This window comes from Pungitius pungitius, chromosome 14 (assembly GCF_949316345.1).
Source record: "Pungitius pungitius chromosome 14, fPunPun2.1, whole genome shotgun sequence".
Classification (NCBI taxonomy): domain Eukaryota; kingdom Metazoa; phylum Chordata; class Actinopteri; order Perciformes; family Gasterosteidae; genus Pungitius; species Pungitius pungitius.
The window spans coordinates 16,016,615-16,041,141 of record NC_084913.1 but is presented as its reverse complement, the minus strand read 5'-3'; the positions used below and the strand labels follow the sequence as shown (position 1 = coordinate 16,041,141).

The 24,527-nt window shown below is 45.9% G+C and overlaps 1 protein-coding gene across 8 annotated transcripts in view; it reads right to left on the bottom strand.

Moving 5' to 3' along the window:
* The window catches only part of daam2 (dishevelled associated activator of morphogenesis 2), a 67,222-nt gene that overhangs the window by 26,285 nt on the left and 16,410 nt on the right, over nt 1-24,527 (bottom strand). For 6 of the 8 annotated variants that reach the window (XM_062557150.1, XM_037485931.2, XM_037485934.2 and 3 more), the window contains exons 2-3: nt 15,899-16,187; nt 5,476-5,565 (exon numbers count right to left, since the gene is read on the bottom strand). In XM_062557150.1, the coding sequence (XP_062413134.1) occupies nt 5,476-5,565; nt 15,899-16,066 (258 nt within the window). In that variant the 5' untranslated portion in view covers nt 16,067-16,187. The remainder of the gene's footprint in view (nt 1-5,475; nt 5,566-15,898; nt 16,188-24,527) is intronic. The other 2 variants (XM_037485933.2, XM_062557149.1) reach the window with 1 other exon arrangement.

The window sequence follows — 24,527 nt, the reverse complement described above, 5'->3', positions numbered from 1 at the left end:
ATCTGTGCTAAAATCCTACTTAGTCCAACTCTTAACCTTGAGTGTGACATTCGCTGTCATGTATGACAACAGCAGAGTGTAGGAATGAGGGATTAATGAAGCGCTCCTTTAATGGTCATGGTTATGTCATCTATAACATCCAACAAAACGCTTTGCCTGTAGTGCCGCCATCAGGTGTGAAGGGCCCCTCGATAGAGACTCCGTCCATGATATTAGGACTGTCCTTGACCAACCGTCTTAGTCGCCTTTCACTCATATTGAGACTAAGCTATTTGTAGATTTACTCCAATGATCCGAATTTCTCAACAAGAAAGAGTCACAGCACCACTGTTTATCGCAGAGTCCTAGATAGCGTATATACTGAAAAGTTGGAATAAGTAATCCAGCAACTACTGTCAACGTGTGTGTGTGTGTGTGTGTGTAGAGTAAACTTGAGCAGCTGTGATGAACGAAGCAGGGCAGCAGTTTGACTATGGGTCTGGTTTCTTCACCACAATTTCATCCTTCACTTTCTACCTTGCTGCATGCGGCATCCGTGAGAGGACTGAATAGATCAGACAATCCACAATATGTGCATATATACAGTATATATATATATATACACATATATACATTATAGTATTCCTTTGTCTTTTATTACATGGAGAAAGAAGAAACAAAGTGCACTCCACAATAGTTTTCAAATAGCTCTATTTGTCCTGGCCCATCCGAAGGAGCAAGAGGCCACGAGCAAACCCAAGGCACGGGGAAGAAAGAGACCATGTTGCGTGCTCACATCTGGTTTGGTTTAGCCAGGGCTAAGAGCTCTTGTGCGCATGGTCGTTGTTTTTATTACTGTGCACATCAGCTAGAGTTGGAAAGGCACAGGATCCCGCATTAAAGAAACATTTTGTAAGATAAGAGAAGAGTTCTTCACCACATTTAGAAACTTGACATATGTCATCAATTTCACTTGATCCAAAAATTAAGAGGAGCTTCTTTATTTAAATGCATATTTTTTTAAATGTGGTCTAACCATAGACTGTATAAACGAAGTTCCTCTGACGTAACCTATGGTCTGAAGCCTAGTCTTTGGCCATTTCGGCTTTTGCAATCTTGGGTTTCACCACCAGAAGTGACACGAGAGGGAGAAAGCTAATATTTGAGTCCATCAAAAAGTTAAAATAAACTTTCAAGAAGTTAAAACCGACTGTGTCATTAAAAACAGATGACTCCCACATCCAGACTACTCTGTGGCTGTGACATGTCAATCACAAGGTAGCCCCGCCCTAAATCATACCCTGCTTCATGATTCGACTCCAAATGGACGCTAATTAAATGAATGAACGTCATAGTGTATTGACTAATGCTTGAAGCTAGAGATTAAGACCATACATGGTTGAAAAGTTTACTGAGGGAAGAAATCCAGTCATTTTCTCATAGACTTCTACAGGACCAGAGGAGTCGCCCCCTGCTGGACATTTCAAACTTAAGACTCCTGTACATCGCCTTCAAATACTTGAGGGCTCCTGCAATATCATAGACACTCCTGACATTCTAAATGTTCATCAGCAATCATACTGCAGCAAGAGTTCAATCTTTCCTGTGTTCCATCTTGATATTGAAAATCTCAAATCTATGCCACCCAATCCCCCTTATGGGTAAAAGGTTGCCTCCAGACTTTTATAGTGGTTCCAGATCAGCTGAAAACAAATTACATGCAGTGTACAAAACTTCCTTAACTGTCCTCAGACATAAAACCCTCTTACTTTATCATTACCAGAAATAAACCTGCTGCTTTTTTAAGAATGAGCTGCAGAAACAGCAGATCCACTGAATGTGGTAAGTAGGCCGTGGAGCAGCTCTGACCCCTAACCCTAGCTCTGGGTTACACTATGTACCTCTGGGCCTTGGCAGCATTCAAGCTCAAAAGCTAAAACAATAGAACTCACTGTACTGCTTGTGTTTTCAAGCTGGCCGCCGCTTCCACCACCCTGCTGACGTGCTCAGGACGTGAGGCCAGGCAGATCCTGATGCTGAGATTAACAACTTAAGCCCAATTACAAAAAAAACATGTGCAGCGCCATCGCTTACTGCGACAGTTGCACGGGCCGGAGTAAAGTGCTGCCATTTTCCACAGGCCAGGCCTTTGATACGAATGGAGGGTGGATGGACAGTTTGTTTGAATATTTGTGTGAAAGCCCTCTATTTATACTTTGTATATGTATGTATGTGTGTGTGTATGCAAGTACATGTAAACATGGCGCTCTTTTGCTTGTGGCCCTCAACTTACATTCCAGTTTAGGGTCAACACCAGTTATTCTCTTACAGAAATGAGACACTTGCACTACTGTACATTCCTGTCTTCTGAGGACGTTAGATATGGTCTACAACCCAGTTTGCAGCACCAAAAAGAGAGAAATCCCCGGTAGGGTATTGGGTACTATTTCTACAAGGTGTTCCTCTTTGTTTCAACCATCTGTTGAGGGATATATTGCTCCTCCGAAGAGCCAAGTACTCGACGAAAGCCAGGGTTCAAGAATATTTCCCTCTGCGTTTGGCAGCCTGTTGCGTTTGCAGAGGCACCTGTTGAAAGCGCAGATGAAGTCACATATTTCTATTTAGGGCCAGATCACAACAGAAGTCATTTAAGGTTACTTTTCCAGTAGAACAGGTCCATATAGCTTATTTTAAAAAGCCAACTAAATAGCCTCATGTTATTTATGTTATACATTTTCTGTCTCTACGCGGTTGTGAGTTTACAATTCCCCTGTGCTCTCTGCAGCGCACATCGCCCAAAGTCGTAAAGCCGCTGACTTCTACACACAGACAGTATACAGTACACCACATATATGCACACTTTGCCTCCTCTCTGCTCCGGCTGACACCACAACATGGTCCCGTAGGAGCAGCCATGGGGAAGGTCCAACATTCCAGGGAGCCAAACTCTCCGTGTGGAATATTTATCTCTGGAAGCCGGGATGTAAAGTCTCACCTCCAGAGGCAGGAAATGGACAGGATATTGAATTCTGGAAGATCGCGTGCCCGCTCGCCGCCTCTTACACGTAGCTAACATAACAGCACATGCGCCGGCAGAAATATTAAGCGGGGGGGGGGGGGGGGTCACGTTAGTTCCAGTGATTTGGATGAGGCGGCAGTGGGTAATAATTGAAGACATAAGCTGCTATAGAAAGGGCTACAAGGCTGATGGAGACAAATGTGTGACAGTAGATGATGCTAGTGCTGTTTTGACACTGATAGAGAGCCATCTTGTGAGCATGGGTGTCAGTGTAGTACTACTAATGTGAGCCAGGGGCACTGAGCAATTATCAGGAGGTACTAGATTATACACTGTGTTCCTTACCTAACACCAAAGAGGGGGACACTGTGCGCTATTTGGTGAGGGGACCCAAAACAGGCGTGAATAAAACAAAAAGCACACGCAAACACACACACTCAACTAGATTCACTCATGCCATGTGTAGCCCCGTCATCGTTCTCACGCTTACCAAGAATGAAAGGGCTCTTATTCTCACACGTACACACACGTACACACACACGTACACAGACAGACATCCAACACCGGTGGCCATGGCTGACTGGGTGGCTGCGATCAGCGGTGCAGATACTGTTGGCTTATGTAATGCTTGAAGGCCTGGACTAGACGTTGGGGTTAGTCATGGTACACAGAGACCATGTTTACACTAATTCCCTTACATCACCGCCGGCTGATAGCTGAGCTAGCTAGACACGACCAGCCAGTGCTTCAATAACAAACTCAAACTTAAGCTTCTTTCGGCTTCTTCTGGGACAGCAGGAAGGTGAACTTGTTGATGCTGTCTCACTTGTCCTCGGGCCTATTTTCAATAGCAACACCTACTTTCTTAGCTTATAATCAATAATAAACATAAAATAAGGTACATTGCACATTCAACTATCAATGTAGATGTCTTGGTGTTCCAGGTGGCTCTTTGGTGTCACGTTGTCGCGCCCTCTGTGGCCCCGAACCACAACAACTGGGAGTTGTTGCTCAAGGGAAGCAGTGTTTTTCTCCGAAAGTGACGTTCTGCTGTCCTCTGCTCTCCATTCCAAATCAAGTGTGTACAAAAGACCCGCGTCTTTCCCTGTGTGTGCAGCAGTTACTCAGACATGCAGATCATTCTCCATCAGGCCGCTCCTATCCGTGAAGGAGCGGTTTGTTTATTCCCCCCCCCAGCCCAGCCTTCCGCTACGCGCTGTTAGCCTGCGGTTCTGCTCTCCGGCCACGTGGCTGGTTTTATTCACCTTAACCTCACGGAGGAAATGATTTCTGACTGGGGGAGATGGGGCTGCAACAATTAATATGTCCCACCTCTGAACCTGCTTTGGTTCTGGCCCTGCAAACCATTTTGGTTCCAACATGTTCTGGCTTGTGCTAAAAGTTGGTTTTCACTGCCCCCTAACCACAGCACAGAGTCTTCATAAACATCTATAGTTGCTCCAGAGAGATAATGAATAACTGACAGTGGAGTATTATTTAACATGCGCCTTTTAGGTGGCTTCACATGTGCAAAATGCATATTCGGCAAACAATTCAATCCCCTTTTGAAACTATGCCGTTTATTTGAAAGGGAACAGCACACCGAGTGGGTTTTCATAACGTATTAGAAAGAAATATTACATCCTTCTTGTGTGTTATTTTTGACCTGTATTGGATTTCATTGTAAACTGGTGTGGTGCTCCAGCTTCCATCCTCGCCTTGACATCCCTCTAAAACACACCGCAGCTCCACCACTCGCCTTTTTCCTTGTAACTCAATACTTGCTGGAATACAAGTACAGACTTTTGCACAAGCAGGTGTACACAGACACTGTGTGTGGGTGTGGGTGTGGGTTGTCAGAGTCTATCACATCATGGCCTGCATGCCATGGAAAGAGAAAGGAGGGGTCCAATGCTTTCCCCGCTGCCAACACAAAAAACCTCAGCCAACAAACAAATTAGCAAGGAGACAGAGGAGGGTTTATCACTATTTACTTTTTTACTAATTTGCTATTGCGAGAGGTCGGGGGGGGGAGCTGAAAACCCAATTTCTCTCTGAACACAATGTCATTTCCTGCTGGATATTTGACCACAAAGCGAGTGGAGAGACAGAGAGACAGGCTGAAGGGTATGAGGGGAAAAGGAGACATTTTGGCAAGAGGAAAGAGGTGAAAGAGAGGGCTGACCACAATGTTCTTATGCTTCCACGGTATGTTGACAATTTTGAAACAGAACATTGCTTGCTCCACCGTGGGGGAGGGAGATTTGGAGATAGAGGGGCTGGAGGGGTCGTTGTGTGCACGTACGACATTTACGCGGATGGAAAATATCTAAACTTGAAAAACGGCTGAATAAGGATGGATTCTGCCTCTCGATAGCATTCAGTGGTTGGCAGGTCAGCTCCAAACCGCATGTCAACTGCAGGGCAGCCATAGAGTAGAGCGGACGTGGAGTAGAGCACGGCAGGGAGCCACTCACCTTCTTCTTGCTGCAGTAGATCTGCCATTTCTTTTCATCGGGCAGCGCGAACATGGCCTCCCTGTTCTTGTCCGTCAGGTCCAGTTCATCCTGCAACAACAAGTTTATGTCTTTATTAACACAGTAGTCATTTTCAAAACAATGCGCTAACGATTCAATGAATAGGATCAGATTGAAGTGTAGCGTGTCAATGATTAAAGCTACAGAGAGGAAGCGTCCTTTCGGAGGCCCTGATTCCCTTTGGAAATCCTCTCGATTGACAGCAGCAGAACGTGACTGATCTGTGCAGTCTTGGGCCTCCTGGAATACGACCTGTGCCTCCAGCTGTGGTGTTCAGCTGTACGCAACGGAGCTCTCCGCCACCACCATTTCACCTAATTTGGCAATTTGGCATTCATCGCTGGATGACACGAGGACAAATGGCACATCCCTCAATCCCTATTGTTTTGTCATCCCAACACAGAGCAGAGCATTTGAGCAGTGATCACTTTATTGTCCAACCTTCCCGTTCTGTACAGCCCACACAGGGCTCTTTGAATATTCACCCTGCTGCTCTGCTCAATTCCTCAGCTTGGTACAAGGAGCCTCTTGCACCTTTTGAAATGCAAATGAGGATACATCTGGGATAGAGAGGAGGCTGGATGGATGGATGGATGGATGAAGGTGAAAGAGGGAAAGTGAAAACAGCGTCATTTAGTTCAGGAAAATGGATGAGCACCAAAAAATATGGGGTGCGGAAGAGATGCCGTAAAGGCTTTGTGCTCAAGCTAATCTCATGAACATGACGTCAGCCACACATGCAGGGCCTCCTGGGCCCCCCAATGTGAAGATGGCTACCAGCGCCAGAGGTGGGGCCCCATAGAAGAGTTAACAAAGTTTGTTTTCATCCATTCAGCTGGACGGGGTAGGTTGAGGTGGCCCGCATTCCAAGTATCTGACACTACGAGGGATGACATCATCGCTCACACAGTTCATTCAGTGGGAGAACCAGCAGCAGCATTAGTGCGGCTTTGGCAGAAATAAGGAAAGGATCTGAAGGGTGTGAACTTCGAGGCGGTCTAATACAGATAGAAACCACAAAGACGCTTTGGAGTCTTTGGTCAAAGACGTTTTCATCTGGGCAGCTTGGATCCAATAATGAATTGTGACTCACACCAGGAGTTCATCATCCAGGGTCTGGATTACCTGCTACGACACATGAATACTGCCGTTATTCAGGGCTCTGTGTGCTCTCGAGGGCCAAGCAGAAAACTAGCCACCCTGCGGCGGCTAAACATCTCAGCCCCGTATCTCCGTCCCTTCCATCCTGGGGCTTTGGGCTGGACGGCGATCCTGGAGACACTGGGAGCCGGCGGGGACACCAGTGAGAGTGATACACCCTTGGACGCGAACCAGATGGTAGCTGAGCTCAGCAAGCCTCCCGATGAAGCCTTATTCAAGAATTCCTTTTAGAAATAGATATATGATTACATAAGGCCTTATCATAAGATTAGGATGTAGGATTAGGATATCGGCCAAGTCGAGTAAGGCAGCAAGAACCGGGAAAACAGGGAAGGAATGCCAATTTGTCTGAACTGCATGTTTTATTTACAGTAGTCCCTGCCAGGCTGAAGTGCTATTTGATTCAGAGAAATGGAGTTGAGGGGGAGGACATCGGCTGGGTGGGAAAAGGAATGGTCACTTGATGCTAACAAGAGGAGTTTTGGAATTCTGCGATATTTCTCCATTTGTTTTTTAACTTGCGTCGACACTACATCTGCATCACCATCCTCTCCTCATGGCCCAGAAAGGCAACAACCACAAAAGCAAGTAGACCATCGGTCAATATTCCAAAACAGAACCACTTTACTTGTCTCCATGTTCCCCGGTTGACTTCGCCAGCAAATTCCACCATAACCCAAAACTAATATTGTAACACCTGCTGCCTGAGAGGGGAAGACATGCATACCTATGGATTCTCAACCTCTTATTTCCCATTTCCCCCACAGCCTATTGAAAAATGTCACTCATTTAAAAAGGGCCTTGCGGTTTTGAGCTTTGACTGCCATGTCCGCAGCAATGGATATTTCTCTTTGAGACTGCCGGGCTGCCTTTGTGCCATCGCACATCTTTCCATTCATTTTGTTAGCAACAATTCAAAAGCTAATTTTGCCTTGTACCTGTACACTGAAGAAGAAGGTTCACTTTAGTGGCAAAGAACACACTTTAAATACAGAAGACATAAGTGACACAGGAGGGCGGAGCTTAGTGCAATCAAATGCTGAATAAGACATTTTTAAACAGTCTGAATGTTACAATGAACTGAAAACACACTGGAAAAGATTCAATAAGTACGTCCCAAACAAGGCCAACCTAAAGACTGGGCAACAGGGTGCAAACATGCAAGTACCCCCACCACAAATCATACTGCTTTATGGGCAATTGGACTCTAAATGGGATACAATTACTAAACCAAATGGACATCATGCTGTAATGAAGAAAACTTGAAACTAGAGGTTGATACCATAAACCCTCGTTTACCATGTTTACTGAGGGAATAAATCAAGAGAGAATTCTCTCATAGACTTCTATTCAACCAGAGGAGACGAGAGAGAAAACAAGTTAAAAGGCACCTCTGCACTGTCTTCATCTTTGAGGACTTGCCACTTGAGGTGTTGTTAGGAGAGCCAGGCTAGCTATTGGCCCATGCTGCCAGTTAGCTAGGCTAAACACTGACAGACACCACCCCCCCCCCCCCCCCCCCCCATTTAACTCGTAAATTCCCCAAATGCTGGGCAAATCTTCCAAATCTCAACATAGAGCAGTAATCACTCAGAGATGAAGAGAAGTTTACTTGGAGGAAATAAATGATGTACAGAACCCCCCAAGGGCTCTTGATGATGACATTTAGCACATTTGCCAGCAAAGCCTTAAGTGTATGAGCTAATTTGTATGACAAAAAGAAAGTTGGATGATAAAGCATGTAAGTGGAAGGTTTATTGCACTTATCAACACCATGTGGAAAGTGACAGGGCAGAGTTCCAATGACGCATGGGAGGGAAGTCAGAGTGGGAAAGACCTACATAGCTGCTTCTGTTGTTTAGACTAGTGTCTCCAAACACACAGAAAGAATAAATAAACTTGCTTTTTTTCATTTTACCTTAGTTTCTGAAAAAATATTTGATTTTGAAAAAAGACCAGATTCTCTCCCAATCACATGCGCTAGTCCCTCTTCACACATTTCCCAAGTGTCACATACGTTTTTTTCACGTTTAACATTTTCCACTCCTCGCTACAGCGTGGGACTGCACCCCACCCCACGCCGCTCTGTCTGATACTACCTACTCTGCCCCCCCCCCCGGGGAATGTTGGGGGCCACTGGCTTAGAGGTCTACTGCAAGTGGAATGGACGGGGTACAAAAGGTGGAGGTGTGTGCATTTGATTTAAATAGGAAAAGCACAACAAAGACAAACTAAAACAAAAATTTGAAGAGAAACTAATCCTAGCGAGTTAGTGGGTGGGTGTGAGGGGGCGTGTCCCTGTGACAGCTGATTAAGAATGTGAAGCTCCACCTAAATGGGAAATGAGTGGGGTCCAAAGAATGACATCCTCTTCACACCCATGTGAAGTGGCATTTACACAGGAATGCCTTCGCATCATGTTAAGTCTGAGGGGCTCGATCTGCATTAGCACCGACACACACACACGCACACACACACACACACACGTGTATACATATGGTGGGTATACTTCCTTCAGCAGTCTCTGGACAGGAAGGCAGAGGAAAGACAAGTAGGATGGCAGGAAGTCATATGAGGCCTCGGGGGAACTCACGGGAAGCTGTAGCTGCCATTATTGACCCGAGTGAGTTTGTGCGTGTGTGTGTGCGCGTGTGTGTGTGTGTGTGTGTACCTAACCAGGCAAAGTTTTAAAAGTCAAAGACACTAATTTACCACAACCAAGAAAAGCTCAAAGACCAACTTCTTATTCTTAAGATATGGTGAGATTTGATTTGGCCGCGCTGTGTCCCAATGTAAAGCATCACACACACACACACACACACACACACACACACACACACACACACACACACACACACACACACACACACACACACACACACACACACACACACACACACACACACACACACACACACACACACACACACACACACACACACACACACACACACACACACACTAGGCTCACACTCACTGCCAACCAGGCTCGACAATGTCTATGCTAAGGCCGGCTCTTGGCCGTGAGAGACGACTTCACAACCGAAGTAGGAAGTGGACGTTAGAAAAGGGGAGCAGGCTGGAGCGCAAATGAGGGAGGGAGGGATACGGAATAAAAAGAGGGCCGATCCATGGATGTAAACTGTGGAGTAAAAGGGCAGGGAACATTTCCATTCCCCATTACGGCTTAAAAGTCACCGCGCAGGGAACATTAGGGAAAAGATTCATGTTTAAAAAAGGGCTGGCTGGGATGGTGTTTGGGAGTGAACGCCATTAAAAAGGTCGCGGCGCACAGATGCAGCGCCTGGCGCTGGACAGCTGGACCGTTGCCCAAAGTGGTTGGATTAAAACTGTCCCAAATTACGAGACGGAGGAAGAAAGAATGAGGCTCCCACACAGGGAACAGAGGCAGAGAGAACACACACTAATCTCAAGTCTGCCAGATGTTGGCCTCCCAGATGTGATTCAGTGTCACAGTGTCTCCTTTCGCAGATGAGGGAGACCATTTTAAAGGTTTTACTCTGCAGTGCTTGATTGGCACTGCGAAGTTGCGTTCACAGACCCGGAAAATACGTTATCAGGTTGTGACCATGAGCCGTCAGCTGAAACTCGACTCATCAACCTCATCACGACTAAATATCACTGAGCAGAATCACCTGAATACGAGAGCACTCTCACATTCGGTGGTGATAGGTTATTGCTAATAGGAAGCAATAAATAGAGCAGTCTCCTTCCTTGAAGCACTGCCAAACCTCACACATCAACGCTGCGTGCAAGACGTGTACTCGGTTTGAAACAGTTTCAAACGCACTCAATTCTCCCCGGAAAATCAAAACCCAGGACCCATTATATCAGCGTGTACATCATGTGTAGCTTCATTGACATGGCGTGGCATCCTTTGTCCGTGGTGTCCTAATCAGCGGCGACAGGTCCACAACCTTCTCCAGGATGAGATGTGGAACGGGAGAGTTTACACAAGGGAAGCAACGATGGATTCCACACATAATAATAACAATAATAGCTTTCAAGGCTTCTCCTTTGCTCCATAACTTACGGTCTGCTGATGCCTTTTTCATCAAGTAGCAGAGAAGTTAGCTGAAGTTGCTCCAAGCTTACTTGTTTAAAAAAAGGAATATAGGCCCCTGTCATTAACAGATTGAGATCAATTTTGCAGTTTTTATTTTACTTAAGTTTAGTCTTAACTTCGCTGGACGAACAAAGACTTTATTTTGTTGTGGTTTTATTTAATTTTAGTTTGGAGCCAGAAGGGCACAAATCAGTCTGCTGCTTTTCGCCGCCCCCCCCCCCCCCCTTTTCTTTTTTGTCGACATATGATGCACGAAACCCCTTTATCCAATAAATGTTTCCACTAAGGAGCTCAGTCATCACCAATCAGCCTGTTTAAAACCCCGACTGAAGCCACTGAACAGCGACAGGCTGCTTTTCAGAATGAAGTGAATGTGTTTATATAAACTGTGATGTTTATGTTGAGTGGCTTATAAAGGCATGAGGGCAGTGATTTGTGTTTGATTGAGTCCTGCAGCTGGGCTCATTTTGCCTGGAGATCTTATACTGTGACAAGTTTTACTGCTGAAGATTTTAGGATCTGCAAAATGATTACGCTGAACGGTTATTGTAGCGTGGCAACATTTCATGGTCAGGGAAGCTTCTATGATCGGAGATCATTTAATCAGAGTAAAACCGGGAGTTACAACTTGATCAGAATTACTCAGCCACGACGGGTGGGTCGCTCCCGCGGTATATGAAGGCTTAAGTGCTTGAACTTAAACCTTCATAATTCTTTACTAAGAATTAAGATGCTGGATTTATAGTTTGGTTAATAGTACCTTTTAATGGGTAGTTCCTCATGATTTATTTATTTTGTGAATTATCTTGGTGGTTATTAATAATTCTATTGGTCAATAATTTAGTTTCACACTTGCTATTGACCAAATACGACCCCTGCCGTTCAGAACAGTGGTATGATCATTTATATTACAATCCCGTTAACAGTGTAAGCTGTGCAGTGTGCAGTGGAGGACTCCACTATGGCAGCAGGACACGTGTTGGCAGCTGGCGTCTCCGTTTGGCCCAGATTTATCGCTCCCAATCCATCGGCTCCATTGAGTGTCACTCTCCTGCTCCTTTCATAACAATAATCCAATCTCCTGTTGCCATGGAAATGCACGTAGGGCTGCTCCAGAATAGGATCTCCTTACAGTATGAAATCCTGTTGCGCCATAACAACTGACGTTTGCTCTTCGGGAGGCAGCAGATTTTATTTTCACACGTCATCACAGAGCGCCACGTGGTCGGAGCTAGTGGTCTTACGTGTGTTGAGAAAAGGGTCAATGAATAACACACAACAAACTCTTTAACAGGGTAACACAACACAACAGCTTGTGACACATAAACAATTTGTAACACTAATAATTGTACATTTATTAAAATGACCCCGCCGAACTGCATGCTGGGTACAGCTCACAAATCAAGAAGTAACTGTGTTGCTACATGAAAACACGGGAAAGAGCGACACAGGAGGAGCAACGAGAGGCCGGAGATGCACCAACACAACTTGTGCCCAGGAGAGGAGCTGTGTCTGTCTGGAGGGTTTCTGGTAAATCAGACGTAAGTTACGATTTATTGCAAAGTCTGCCGAGCCTCTGGTGGCAACACTAGCAGCCACAACAAGCTAACACGCTAACAAGCTAACACGCTAACAAGCCGGCCAGTTGCGAGCAAGTTGGCCAGCGAGCGGCGAGCAGCTGTTCGGGTAGCCACGGTCGTTTTGGGGGTCAATGAATTAGTGTGTTCACTTGAAAAAGAAATACCGTGATACTGTCAGAATGTTTCTTAATGCCGTGATGTGGATTTTTGGCCATACCGTGCAGCTCTAAATGCACGGTCATGTAAAATAACTAGGGCTGTCAAAAATAGCGCGTTAACGGCGTTAATCAGCTGTTTGTTGTTAATTACGTCAATTTTTTTGACGCATTTCACGCATGCGCAGTGTGACAAATTATTCAGGTCAGTAAAGTGCCTCTTCCTCTAGGGAATGCACTTCATCCTATACAACACATTACTGCCACCTGCAGGCATATGTCAGGACGTCAGGTTCAGCAAGTCGTTTGCGCCAGAGACCCGCACCCCCCCCCCCCCCCCCTCCCCGTTCTCGCGCAGCAAAACAGAGAAAAAAAGCTCCGCCCAGCAGAGCTTGGCTAAGAGCAGCGCTGAGGTAGAGGACCATCGGAGAGACCCGTAATACTGTTCTGAAACATGCGGAGGAAGGGAAGCCAATGCGATCTAAATCCTCCCAGGTATGGGGATATTTCACACTGAAATGGGGGTGGTAGCGAATTTCTTTGCAGCGCCAGTCGTTCTAATCGCCGCGCTCGACTTCAAGGTGTAACCTTTATTATTGTTCGGTCTGAAACGGCGCGCCCAGTGACGGGTGGTGCAGCAATATTGTTGTTTGGGTGGAAATCGGGAGAAAGGTCGGTCCGGGAGATTTTCGGGAGGGGCTTTGAAACATCGGGAGGGTTGACATGTCTGGTCATGTCTGGTCATCGCAGCCCTGAACCATCAGGAGCACAAACTCACAGCAGAGTGGGATAAACTGCAGAGGCTCGAGACCCTTCTAGAGCCATGCAGGGAAATCAGTCTGTGACTTATCAAATAACATTGCTTTGATTATTTTCTGAAATGAATTAAAAAATCAAATATCAATAACATGTATTTATGTAAAAAATAATAATGATGATAATAATGATAATTATGTATCTGTGTCCTGTTATTTATCTTTAGTATGCATTTCAGAAAGAAAAAATGGTTAGGATTCAGGTGTGATTAATCATGATTAATCCACTGAAAATTCTGATTAATTTGATTAAAATTTTTAATCATTTGACAGCCCTAAAAATAACATCATGAAACCAAGAAAAAAGTATGAAATATATATTTTTTTGGCCTTCAAAACTCCTCAAAGGAGAGCGGAGGAAGGAATTGACGGGGCAGACGCTGCAATTCAACAAGAGTCGGACTTTCATCTGCAACATTCAACGCAGAAGAGTGGAGACACGTTGGATCAGAGCCCGACACAGACATGACCCAGAGTCAAACGTTTGAGTGACACCACAGGCCCTTCCAGCAACCATCTGAACAGTAATCTATTCACAACGTGTCCAAGGCCCAGATCCAATGACGTCATGCCAAATTCGCTTTCTCTCCATGGTGGAAATAAAAATGCAAGTCAAGAGGTTTTCAATTGGCAGACGGACCTGTCTGCTATTTGCTCCTGTTTCATGTTGTGCTTCATCGTGGAGCTGGGGTACATTCATTCAACCTTAACCACAAGGCCTGCTTCATTTTATGCAGGCCTGTAGCGGCACAGAGTTTTTAAAATGACCACCTGTTGGTTCAACAGAAGTAATCTTCAGTTATTGCACAGATGAAAGGCGGATTGATCATTACCGAGTGGATTAATGCATTTATTGCAACAATCCTAACTTCTAATGTGTTCCAATCAAGCCGATAAATAGCCTGCGGGTAATGAGGTTCACCAGGGTTTATCATGGAGGCTTACAGCACATTTTAGATCAAGACAGGTCAATTAACGGGATAAAGAGGGAAATGTTTCCCTCTGGAAAAACATCTGCCTTGATAATAACAAGTCATTTCTTATCCCAAATGGAATTTCACTTAATCCCCTGATCTGATCATGACAGTGGGAGGACTTATGTGTCCTGCAGATGGTCAAGTTTAGCACTCCCAAAGACATGGACGAGGCCAAGGCACCATGTAGCTGTGCTGCTGAGAGAGAGAGAGAGAAATCAGAGGTCAAGGGGAGCATGGCAGAGGCGCCGAAATGGACCCCACACAGCAACCGAGGAGGCGAAGGGACGAACAGAAAAGCCCTGTTCTTCCACCAAAGCCAGATCCGCCTTGCGTGGTAGGGGAAAACCACAGCAGACTCCACTCCACTCTGACATCTGGGGCCTGACGCTTCTCCGCACCGTGGCTACATGCCAACACAGCCGTGCCAGTCTGGAACCAGTACAGAGGGACCAGCAACCTCTGCCAACAAGTGTGGTCTGTGCACAAGACGGGAACTGTTGCTGCTGCACTGTAGTGGAAAGGGTGAGCGTCTCAATTTGTAGAACAGGGTTGGGAGGGGGCCTCATCCAACCATCAAGGCGCAGTCCACAGGACCCCCACCCCCCCCGTCTCCTAATTCTGTTTGGTCAGGATAATGAACAACACTCGAGAGAAGGGAAAGAATTGAGCCGCTCCGCAGTAGGAAAAAGACCAGTCTAGGGTTTACATTGTTGTCTTGAGCCAATTTCATACATTTTACTTGTGTTTTTACTTAAATGAGCAGCATTTCTACGTGGTGACTCATTTTGGAAAAAAAAGCTTTGCAGTATCCAAAACAGCAGTAAAGATGAACATGCTCACTGAACAGAATCAGTGGATCACAACAGGAAATTATCCCTAATAATCTCTCCTTTCCATCCAGAAAGTGGTCTACCACAGGTTCTTGTCCTAGAGAAGGCATTGTGCAAAATACCCTTATCACTGTGCGATAACTAGATGTTAGTTAGTGTTAAAGAAAGACTGACTCATTCAGTGGATCATGAAACCACTTTGTTCGTATTGCAGTAGGATGCAGGTGATCAACTATTAAAGGCATGAGGAATCTATGAATTGATCCTATCACACCTTTTAATTTGTTTGCCCTGGTCCAAATCAGGGACCAATTCGTCATGAGGCGGCATATAGTTGAATATAGTTCAGGCATATAGCCTGAAAATAAAATCGTGGCCGTGGGTGCGTTTGAAGTGAGCGCGTATTCCCGTAGTGCAAAAGGCTGGTTTGATCCTGACAAGGCAGAACGCTTTCTCCCGTTGGGTCAAAGAGAGGTTGAATCATGTGACGACCACAAATGAGTAGCACCAAACTAAAGCAGAGCTCACTCTGGTAGACCACAACAACCAGACCGGGACCTTGTTGAAGAGCTAGTCCTGGTCTAATTGTTTTGATCCACAGCCAAGTATGATTGCTGTGTTCACAAAAGCCCCAAAGAACACAAGAAGAGGGTAAACTCTCCAAGGGCGAATTCTACAGACTAAACAAAGCAGGTGTGAAGACGTTATCCTAAATGACATTCTTAGACATCCAAAAAACCGGCTCCATCTTCACTCACCACCAGCTCAGAGAAACGTGCGTGCAGCTCCTCAGCAGGCGGCATCGGGGCACTGAACTCCAGCAGCTGCAGGGGCACGCTGTCCTTGAGGTTGATCTCCGGCGGCTCGCTGCTGCTGAAGCAGCACAGGAAGCCCAGGCCCGGCCGCGTCCTCTTCCTGGGGGGCATGGCGGCTGCAGGGACACAGGTGCCGGTGATGCTGCCAAAACCAGGGAGGTAGAGGAAAGGGGCCAAGGAGTAAGGAGGGGGAGTGGCAAGGAGGACAAGGCCACTACCTCGGGGGCATCTTCTGGAAGGAAGAGAAGAGAGAGGGAAACTATTAGAGACACGTTGTTTTGGTTTCTTTGGACATTTCCACTGGTAAGGTGCACCATTTATCGGATATCCAATCACAACGTAGCAGGAGAGAGACTTGGTTCATGGAGGCTTGCATTGCAAAGGAAGTGAAACAATTCACGTTTCCAGCTGGCCCAGTTTGTTTGGAACAAACAGAGGAACATGCAGGCAACAGCTAAATGAGGAGGAACAAATGCAGGCTAAAGAACTGATTAATTCCATACTTAGAGATTAAAGATTTAAGGTACTAAGGTGCTGTGCCAGGGGGGATCCGCGGGTACGGGAGGGAGGGGAGGCCGCCATCATACCCTCATGTTAGCTCATCCCCCCACTTCAACAGGAGCAAGGGGCTGAAGCGTCCGGGGAACCCTGGAGGATTTCCCCCATGCTACCAAAAGAAATCAATTTTTCGAGCTATTTATGTGAAATGCAGTATAAACTATTCCATGAAGTTGCCTTCAGGAAAAAAGGAAGGCACCCACATGTTGTGATTTTATTGATATTCATACATAAGCAAACAAGTGTTTAGTAATGCGTGGTCCGTTTAATACGGCAGAGCTTGTGTTTCCACCAGAAGCCTGAGCTCTCTCTCACATCTTCGCTCAGCCTGGGAGTTCTCACTGCAAGGTTTAAATATAGCTGGATGGTGAATACTTTATGAATGCACTGGGCCTTCGACGGGAGCTTGAAAAAGGGGGAGGGACGGGGGTCTCGCTTTGGCCCCCGTTGGCTCACTCGCTTCTTTCTGCCTCCTTCAACCTGACATCTTTCCTATGGCAGCTGGGCTGTAAACGGCCAAGTGAAAACTGCAGGTTTTTTCTTTGGCTTGTTGCATCACTTCTGTGCACATCCTCATTCAACACACGTAATATACAAATAGAATACAAATATATGTAAAAGATTGGGTTTTACAACAAACCTAAAAAGCACATTAACGTGCCAGCACACTGGACCAAACTATTTAGCACTTTTTGTTCTAATTATTTCCAGGAAGGTTCCAACAATGTTGGATGCTTGTTTAGCATGAGGTACTTCCTATTGGCTAACTCCCTGCCAGTTGCCCACAATGTCCATGTAAACAACTCCTGGCCAGAAAAGTAAGCCATTGTATAGAAATCAAAGTCCCAATGTCCTGTGTGAAGCCTCCTCCGAGCACCATCCGGTGCACTGTGAGAATTTACAGCTTATATTAAAACGCTATGTGGCTGAAGCATTGCATGCTCATCTCAAATGAATAACACCATGGGCATTCATTTGGTCAGTGGGGAAAAAATAGAAACGGCGATGACAGTAAAAAGCCCAATTTAAGATGTTAATATACAGAGATTCTTTTCCATGCTCTTTGTGCAACAGTCAGTGACTGCTTTTCATCATTTCTATTACATTAAGGCGGTGTGCAAGCTGATGCCAAACATTTACGCTGGTGATTTAGTACGGACGCTGTGGACAGCTGGCAGGGCCTAATGGAACAGAGGCCGCTCTACGGGGGTTTTAAAGCCATTCAGCACTAAACCACACAAGCTATATCTCTTTCTGTGTGTGTGTGTGTGTGTTTTCAATCTCCATTCCCACACGTGCGGCCAGTCCTCACTCAACAACAGTTCTGCTGGCGGTCTTCCAGCCCTTGCACAGGGGAAATAGACCAAGAAATCCAAACACGCCATACAGAATACACACAGAAACACTGCACTGTGTACTGTACGCACTGTAAAGTCGTGCCCTGTCATCCTCTTGTGTGGCATCGGCACACAAACACATTGCAAATGGACCATGTCCACCGCCATGTGTGCCCCGAGAGCCCTTCTCATGTCCCAGCCTCTTCCCTCTTCATCCCTCCCTCCTCCCGTCCTCTCTTTTCCCGCCAAATGAAGTGACATTTTCCTCCATCGACCCTCCTCAGGCGGTAACATCTGTCATTTTTTCCTCGTTACTCCTTGCATGTCCTCCTGCCAGCTCTAATCCCTTCTCTTCTGTTCACTTGCTTCTCTGCATTCGGCGCTCGTTGGCAAAGAAAAGCCGGATCTGTGTGCTGCCGCCTCCCAACATCCTGACGCTGCAGAAAGCCAAACAAGGCTGCGCAATGGAAAGCTACAACCAAATCTGGCATTTAGTGCCACTGCCCAAAGTACGACGAAGAAGAATCGCACGGCAGAAGGATGAACTTTAGTCGTGCACTCCATCCGCACACACACACACACACACACACACACAGTGAAGCAGATGTATTCTTGGCTGTTCTTCAAGTCCCAGGAAGAGGAAGGTGTCACTGGTGCTAATTAAAGCATCGTGTGTGTGTGTGTGTGTGTGTGTGTGTGTGTGTGTGTGAGAGAGAGAGAAAGAGAGAGGTGTAGGAAGAGGCGCTTAGAGATTTGGAGCTGCTTAACTACATGTCATGAGGAACGTACATTTTGGTGCACACCTTGTAAACACGGGACCCATTTGGACTCATCCCCCGCCCTCATGGCATGTGCACAGCCATGCAGTGTGCGTGTATGTGCGTTTTGAAAAGTCAGACACACCCTCTCAAGGGTTGGGATGCGCTCATCAGAGAGGAGAGGCTGCTTGCTGTGTGTGTGTGTGTGTGTGTGTGTGAGTGAGAGAGAAGAGTGTGGAGGGAGGCCAAGCAGAGAGAGATGAGGGAGATGAGGGAGGTGAGGGAGGGAGGCAGGGAGGAAGGGATATACTGCTGCCACTTCTCATTCAACGCACAACCTCACCGCCTCATCCCCAGCGCCAGGAAGTAGGTCAGTGGAGGAGGAAGAGGAAGAAGGAGGAGGAAGGGAAGGAGGAAGGGGGGGGGCTCTTGCTGCTAGGGTGTGACGGTGTTCATGTTTGGCGAGACACAGAAGAAGAGGTGTACATCTTATATTTAGTACTAAATTAAATGAAGTCATACAAATCCCTCCTTGGACTCAATGCCAAAGAGCGGCATCGCCGTGCACATTCTCCTCTTCACAGTGCAGCGTAAACCCTGTGCTTGTGCATCCACATTGTCACGCTAACCGTCACCCTTTTGTTCCCTCCTCACGAGCCACACTTTCACTGTAAGGACGAGCTCTTGTCACCTTCTTTGTAACACATGGTTGGATGAATGGACTCCCGATTCAGGTCTTTCCACCCAGTTACTGCCGAGCAGATAAAGAGAGGCTAAAGAGAGATAAAGAGTGATGTGGCAGGAATTGCAAGGGGTAGCAATAAAATGGTTGGAAATGAATAGGTAGCAAGAAAGAGTTATTTTAAAGAAGCACTGAATAACAGATCAGAAGGAACCCTACGGCCGGCACACACAGTTTCTGGGTGCCACAAATGAGGACCATTCCTCCTGGGGTGCTGGGTTACATAAGCACCCCCCAGAGAAGGCCGAGTAAGGCACGAAAAACCGACACATACGTAGTGCGGCGTAAGGGATTGCCGAGGTTTTGGCAAACTGTTGGCACACATCTGGTGAGCGCAGCGTACATTTAAAACCAAACCGACAACTGTGGCGGAAGTCAGAAAAGCACCAGGCGGCTCTCGGTCCTGGTTGATCCGGTGGCACCAATGGTTCCTGCGCTACAGCAAGCTTAAGCAGCTTCCGTGTATGAAAGGAGAGCGACCTCGTCTTAATCCGATCCCAGAGAATTCCTGAATTCCGTTGTTAGAACAAGGAAAACCAAGATGTCCAACAATGATGGAATGCTGTCTCCCTGGACGGGGTACCAGCTTGTTAGGCAGTCTGTGCAGTCCCACGTGATATCAGGTTCCCAAAATGGACTCCTTGATTGTTCCTCGTTCCTTGCACATCTCTGTTGAGAGTGAGCCAGAGAGAGTAATTTGGCCACACTGAAAGAGAATCTGTCAAACTAGATAACCAAAGCAAGTCCAATGAAATTTATTCTCTATATGCAACGGCCACTATATTAGGAGGGGGCCCATCCCTCACCTGTCCCCCCCAAAAAGGTCAGGTTTATTTTGTTTAATTTTATTTTCTATCAAGAAATCATCATCACAAAAGGTGACCTTTTCTTTAGAACAGGTCCATAACTTGTCCTTTTTTTTAAAGAAACTAAGTAGTTATTAAATCGTTTACTTCTCCTCATGTGCTTTTTGGGCACTTGCAACAGAGGACAATTGACCATCTATGTGTAAAAATCTGCTTTCTCTCTCAAACCACACAGGATCTCTTATGTCCTGACACAGAAAGCCAACATTGAACAACACAGCACAAGGTCTCATTGGGGTCATGGTGGCCCTTGCCCTTGTATTTGTGGGCAGTCATGGCTGTGCACTGGTGTGTAAAGATCACATGTGGCAGGGAACCTCTCACACTCATTCATCTAAGATGGACTAGCTATTCAATGCAGCCCTTGGACACATTGAAGCTGTGCCACTCTTTTGGTACTGTTGACCCAGACATGCCCTCTACAACATGCCCACCCCTCCCTTTCTACGGTCTGCCTGCCAGGCTTAACAATGACTAATGGACCTACACCCCCCTGCCCCGCCAAAGCCACTGGCTGCAAGCTAAATCACCTGGGACCCCATTGGATCTGTGGCCCACCCACAGTTAATGCATGGAGCCTCAGGGAGGCCATGTTCACATCTTAGCCTGTTTGGGTCAGGGGCCACTGATCCATCAATGATTAAATTAATGTATATACTGCACATGCACAATAGTTCAATATATTGACATGATGACAATAACTTTTTACTCTTACTCATTATATGGTAAATGGACATATTATATATATCATATATATATATATATCATTTTTGACATGAATCAGAGAGCTGTTTTTAAGTTATTTATTGTTTTTATTGTGTGGTTTTGCTTCATTTGTTAAGACTATTTAACTTACAATTCCTGAAAAGAAATGAACAGTCGCTTGTGAAATTTTGTTCTTGAATTATGATGCCATTATATCATCGCTATATCACGGATATAACATGTTTTTTGATGAATATTGTCAGCCTATTTTAAGTAGCATAATAAGGGTAGGCAGCCAAACAATAACGAGCACCATGCTTTGGCTCCGTCCACACTCTCTAGACATTTAGAGCAGCAACTAACAAGGGTCTGTGCTCCCATGCCTACGTGCAACTTAGCCCAGAATCAGATGATCAGAACCACACCCTTCCTTCCCTTCAACCCTTCCTCCGAACCCCCCCCCCCTCCAGCTCATCTTCTCTGGGAGCTGTGGCGTCAGCTGGTGTCACTGGGAAACAACGTGACAATGGACAATGAATGACACATACAGTTTTAAACGGTCATACTTCTGGTCACTGTATGTAGTGAGCAAAAACTACAGCTACAGAATAATGTCACGGAGATGTTGCTCAGCCAGTTCCATTGCACATGCAGGGGAACTTCACAGTATGTAATTGAAGTCAAGAGTACCTCCATTCAAACTGACCACACCTGCAATTATCAGGAATTACTTTAATAGCCTCTGGTTAATACTTCTGCTTAAATCAATCCAGACTGTCTCCAAGGTAAAGGCAATCACATTCGGACCATTTTTTATTTACAAACAAGTCTCGTTGGATAGCCGACTGAAGGACAGTGTATTCATATGGAAGCGCATGGGAAGTACCCAGGTCAGCCCTCCAGGAAAAAGGCCTATGTTTGTTGCCTGTTAACTGTGTACAATCAGTTGATGCCCCCATCACTGTGCTGCAACTGTTAAAAACGGGTTATTGTAGAATAGCTGCCAAAACTGTCTCTCCACCAACACCCGCACATGGCAGTCTTTCAACGTACCCTCATAAACTCGACCATTTCACTGCAAATATTTGAGAATTCTCGGAGGTCTCATTGGCTTATTCAAAACAAACACATAAGCACAGTTGGCTTTCACAGGCCCATGAGGCCCAGTAACCCACCTCACCCATGAAGAGGAAATGCCTCAGTGGTTCACTCTGGAAAAATTGGAGAGGCTGGAGGTGTTTCCAATCCTCCGGGTGTGTCATTAATAGCCATTTCATTTATCTTGATTCATTCAAAAAGAGAAAGAAAGAATAACTAGACATTCCCCGATGTGAGGAACAGATCACATCAGGTACCATGGGGATGTTAAAACTGTGCTTTTAGATGGAAAAAAAGTAGCAGCCCCATGCTCTAGCAGTACCCAGCCACGCCCAGTTGCAGCTTGACGCAAAATATTAGAAAAAGATAATGACGCATGTTTTGGAGGCCTGACAGGACAAAAATACATTTTTTGTGAGACATCCATCACGGCTTCAGTTTGTTGCATTAACTGTATTCAGATGATCATCCACATGTTGCAGGAGGTTAGTCCACGAGTTGCTGCGTGGGACCTTTAACAACGCAGATGTTATGTTGGCTCAGAAAGAAGGTCAAATCAAAAGGGGGGGGGGGGGGGGTTTCATCAGAAGCACGGGCCCACTGCTGACCCACTTCTCCTCTGGCCGATGGGCATGCCTCCACTAGTCACATCTCTGCTCATCAAATTGACCGAATCACTGGTATAACTACTCTTTTAATACTGGGACTGAGAAGAAAGTTGGCCACATTCCAAAGACCCAAACATTCCCACATATTAATGGAAAGAAATACTTGGCATCCCTTTCTCTAGAACACCATAGTGCTACCCTGCAGCGTCAAATTACGTCCTTATTTTATACGGGAGGAACAGGGTCGTGAGCTCCGGGTCTCACTGAGGACATGTTATCATACGTGTAGAAAAATGGATGGCGTACACTCACTAGTGGTCAATCTCAAATGGAAAAGGTCCCAAAACACCCAAGAGACTTTGCGTCATGTTTTTCCAACCCCCCACCCGCCGTCTCTCACCCATTTCTATCAGTACGGTGCACTTATCCAAATTACACGGATGTCTGAAAAGATCCAAATGCTCTACGTGGTGAAACTGGTGAACAGAATAATCAAAAACACACAAAAAAATTATTGTTACATTAGTCACCAATTAGCAGGGCTGGGTATTGGTAATCAAAATATTATCTAATGAATCGAAAATAAAGGAGTCTTTGTATGGTTTCTGGCAGCCAATCATCACAGACATCTTTAATTGAAGGGGACGGATTATTGGTCCTCTAACGCAGCAGCTAGACAAGATAGCAGCTAGTGGTGCTAGCATGCTAACGGCGCTCAGAGCTTGAACAGCTCTAAGAATGCTAACAGTCTTCACTATTAGCCAGTCTGTGGGTCACTAACACACAAATAGCATCCATTCACATGGTGGGTACTCCATTAGTATAACTTTGAGGGTACTGGTTTTATTACTGGGAACTGTCATTAAGACATACCAACCCATACCAGTTTCTATTCATACGGCTCTACTTGCTAGCTAGCTCAGCAGTTCTCAATCATTTGTTTGCTAGCACACGCCACGATTTGCCTTCGAACCCCCTGCACCCATTTTTGATGATGTCCATCAATGTCAGTGAACGGACTGGGTCGGTCTATATTGTGCATAGTTAAGCTATTAATCTTGCCTGGGTGAGAGGTCAACAGCTGCAGCATAGAGGACAGACGGCTTCTGGGTAACGTCTGGAATGCTCCTCAATGACACTTATAGCTACACATATAGGGAAAGCCCTACGGAGTGACCCGCACTATTTGTTTTAAATAGCCTGCGGTAACACTACACTGTATTGAAACGCTGTAAAGAAGATATACTTATACATCATAAAGGTCCAGTGTGTCAATTGCATGAATAGTGGCATTTGACGCTCGCACATGCGCACACACGAACGCACAAACACAGCAGCCTTACCGCCCTCGGTTGTGTCCCTCAGACCCCATAAGCAATCTAAATAAATCATGATGATAATCCGGTCCAAAAGATCACATAGTTGTATTTAAGCAGCTTTTACGGACCCCATCTTGTTTTCCTCCCTGTCTCTATTGTAATGAGGAGGCCGTTGAGCTGCCAGTCAGATGCAGAAGCCATAAAACACGCCGCCTCGTTCACCAACTCTCCTTCGCACCTCCTCTAATCCTGAGAGAGCAGTTTTTGCATCCGTAATGGTCGATAAAATATGAAAAGCCAGAGAGCGCTGACGGCCGCAGAGTGTGCGTATGAATGCTACGTGTGAGTCCTAAATGTGCGTTAATGCTCTCCCGACACACTGAATCTTTTAGCGATGTCACTCGGCTTGCCCCCTGGCACATGTGAGGGGGGGGGGGGAGGACTAGAGAATGAGCCTTTAATGTGGTGGAAAAGGATACTACTTGTTCACAATGCAAGACATCAAAGAAAGCACGTGGTCTTATGAATGTATGAATTAGTTTTCCCTCTGGTTCATCAACCTTCAAGAGCGAGCCACTGAA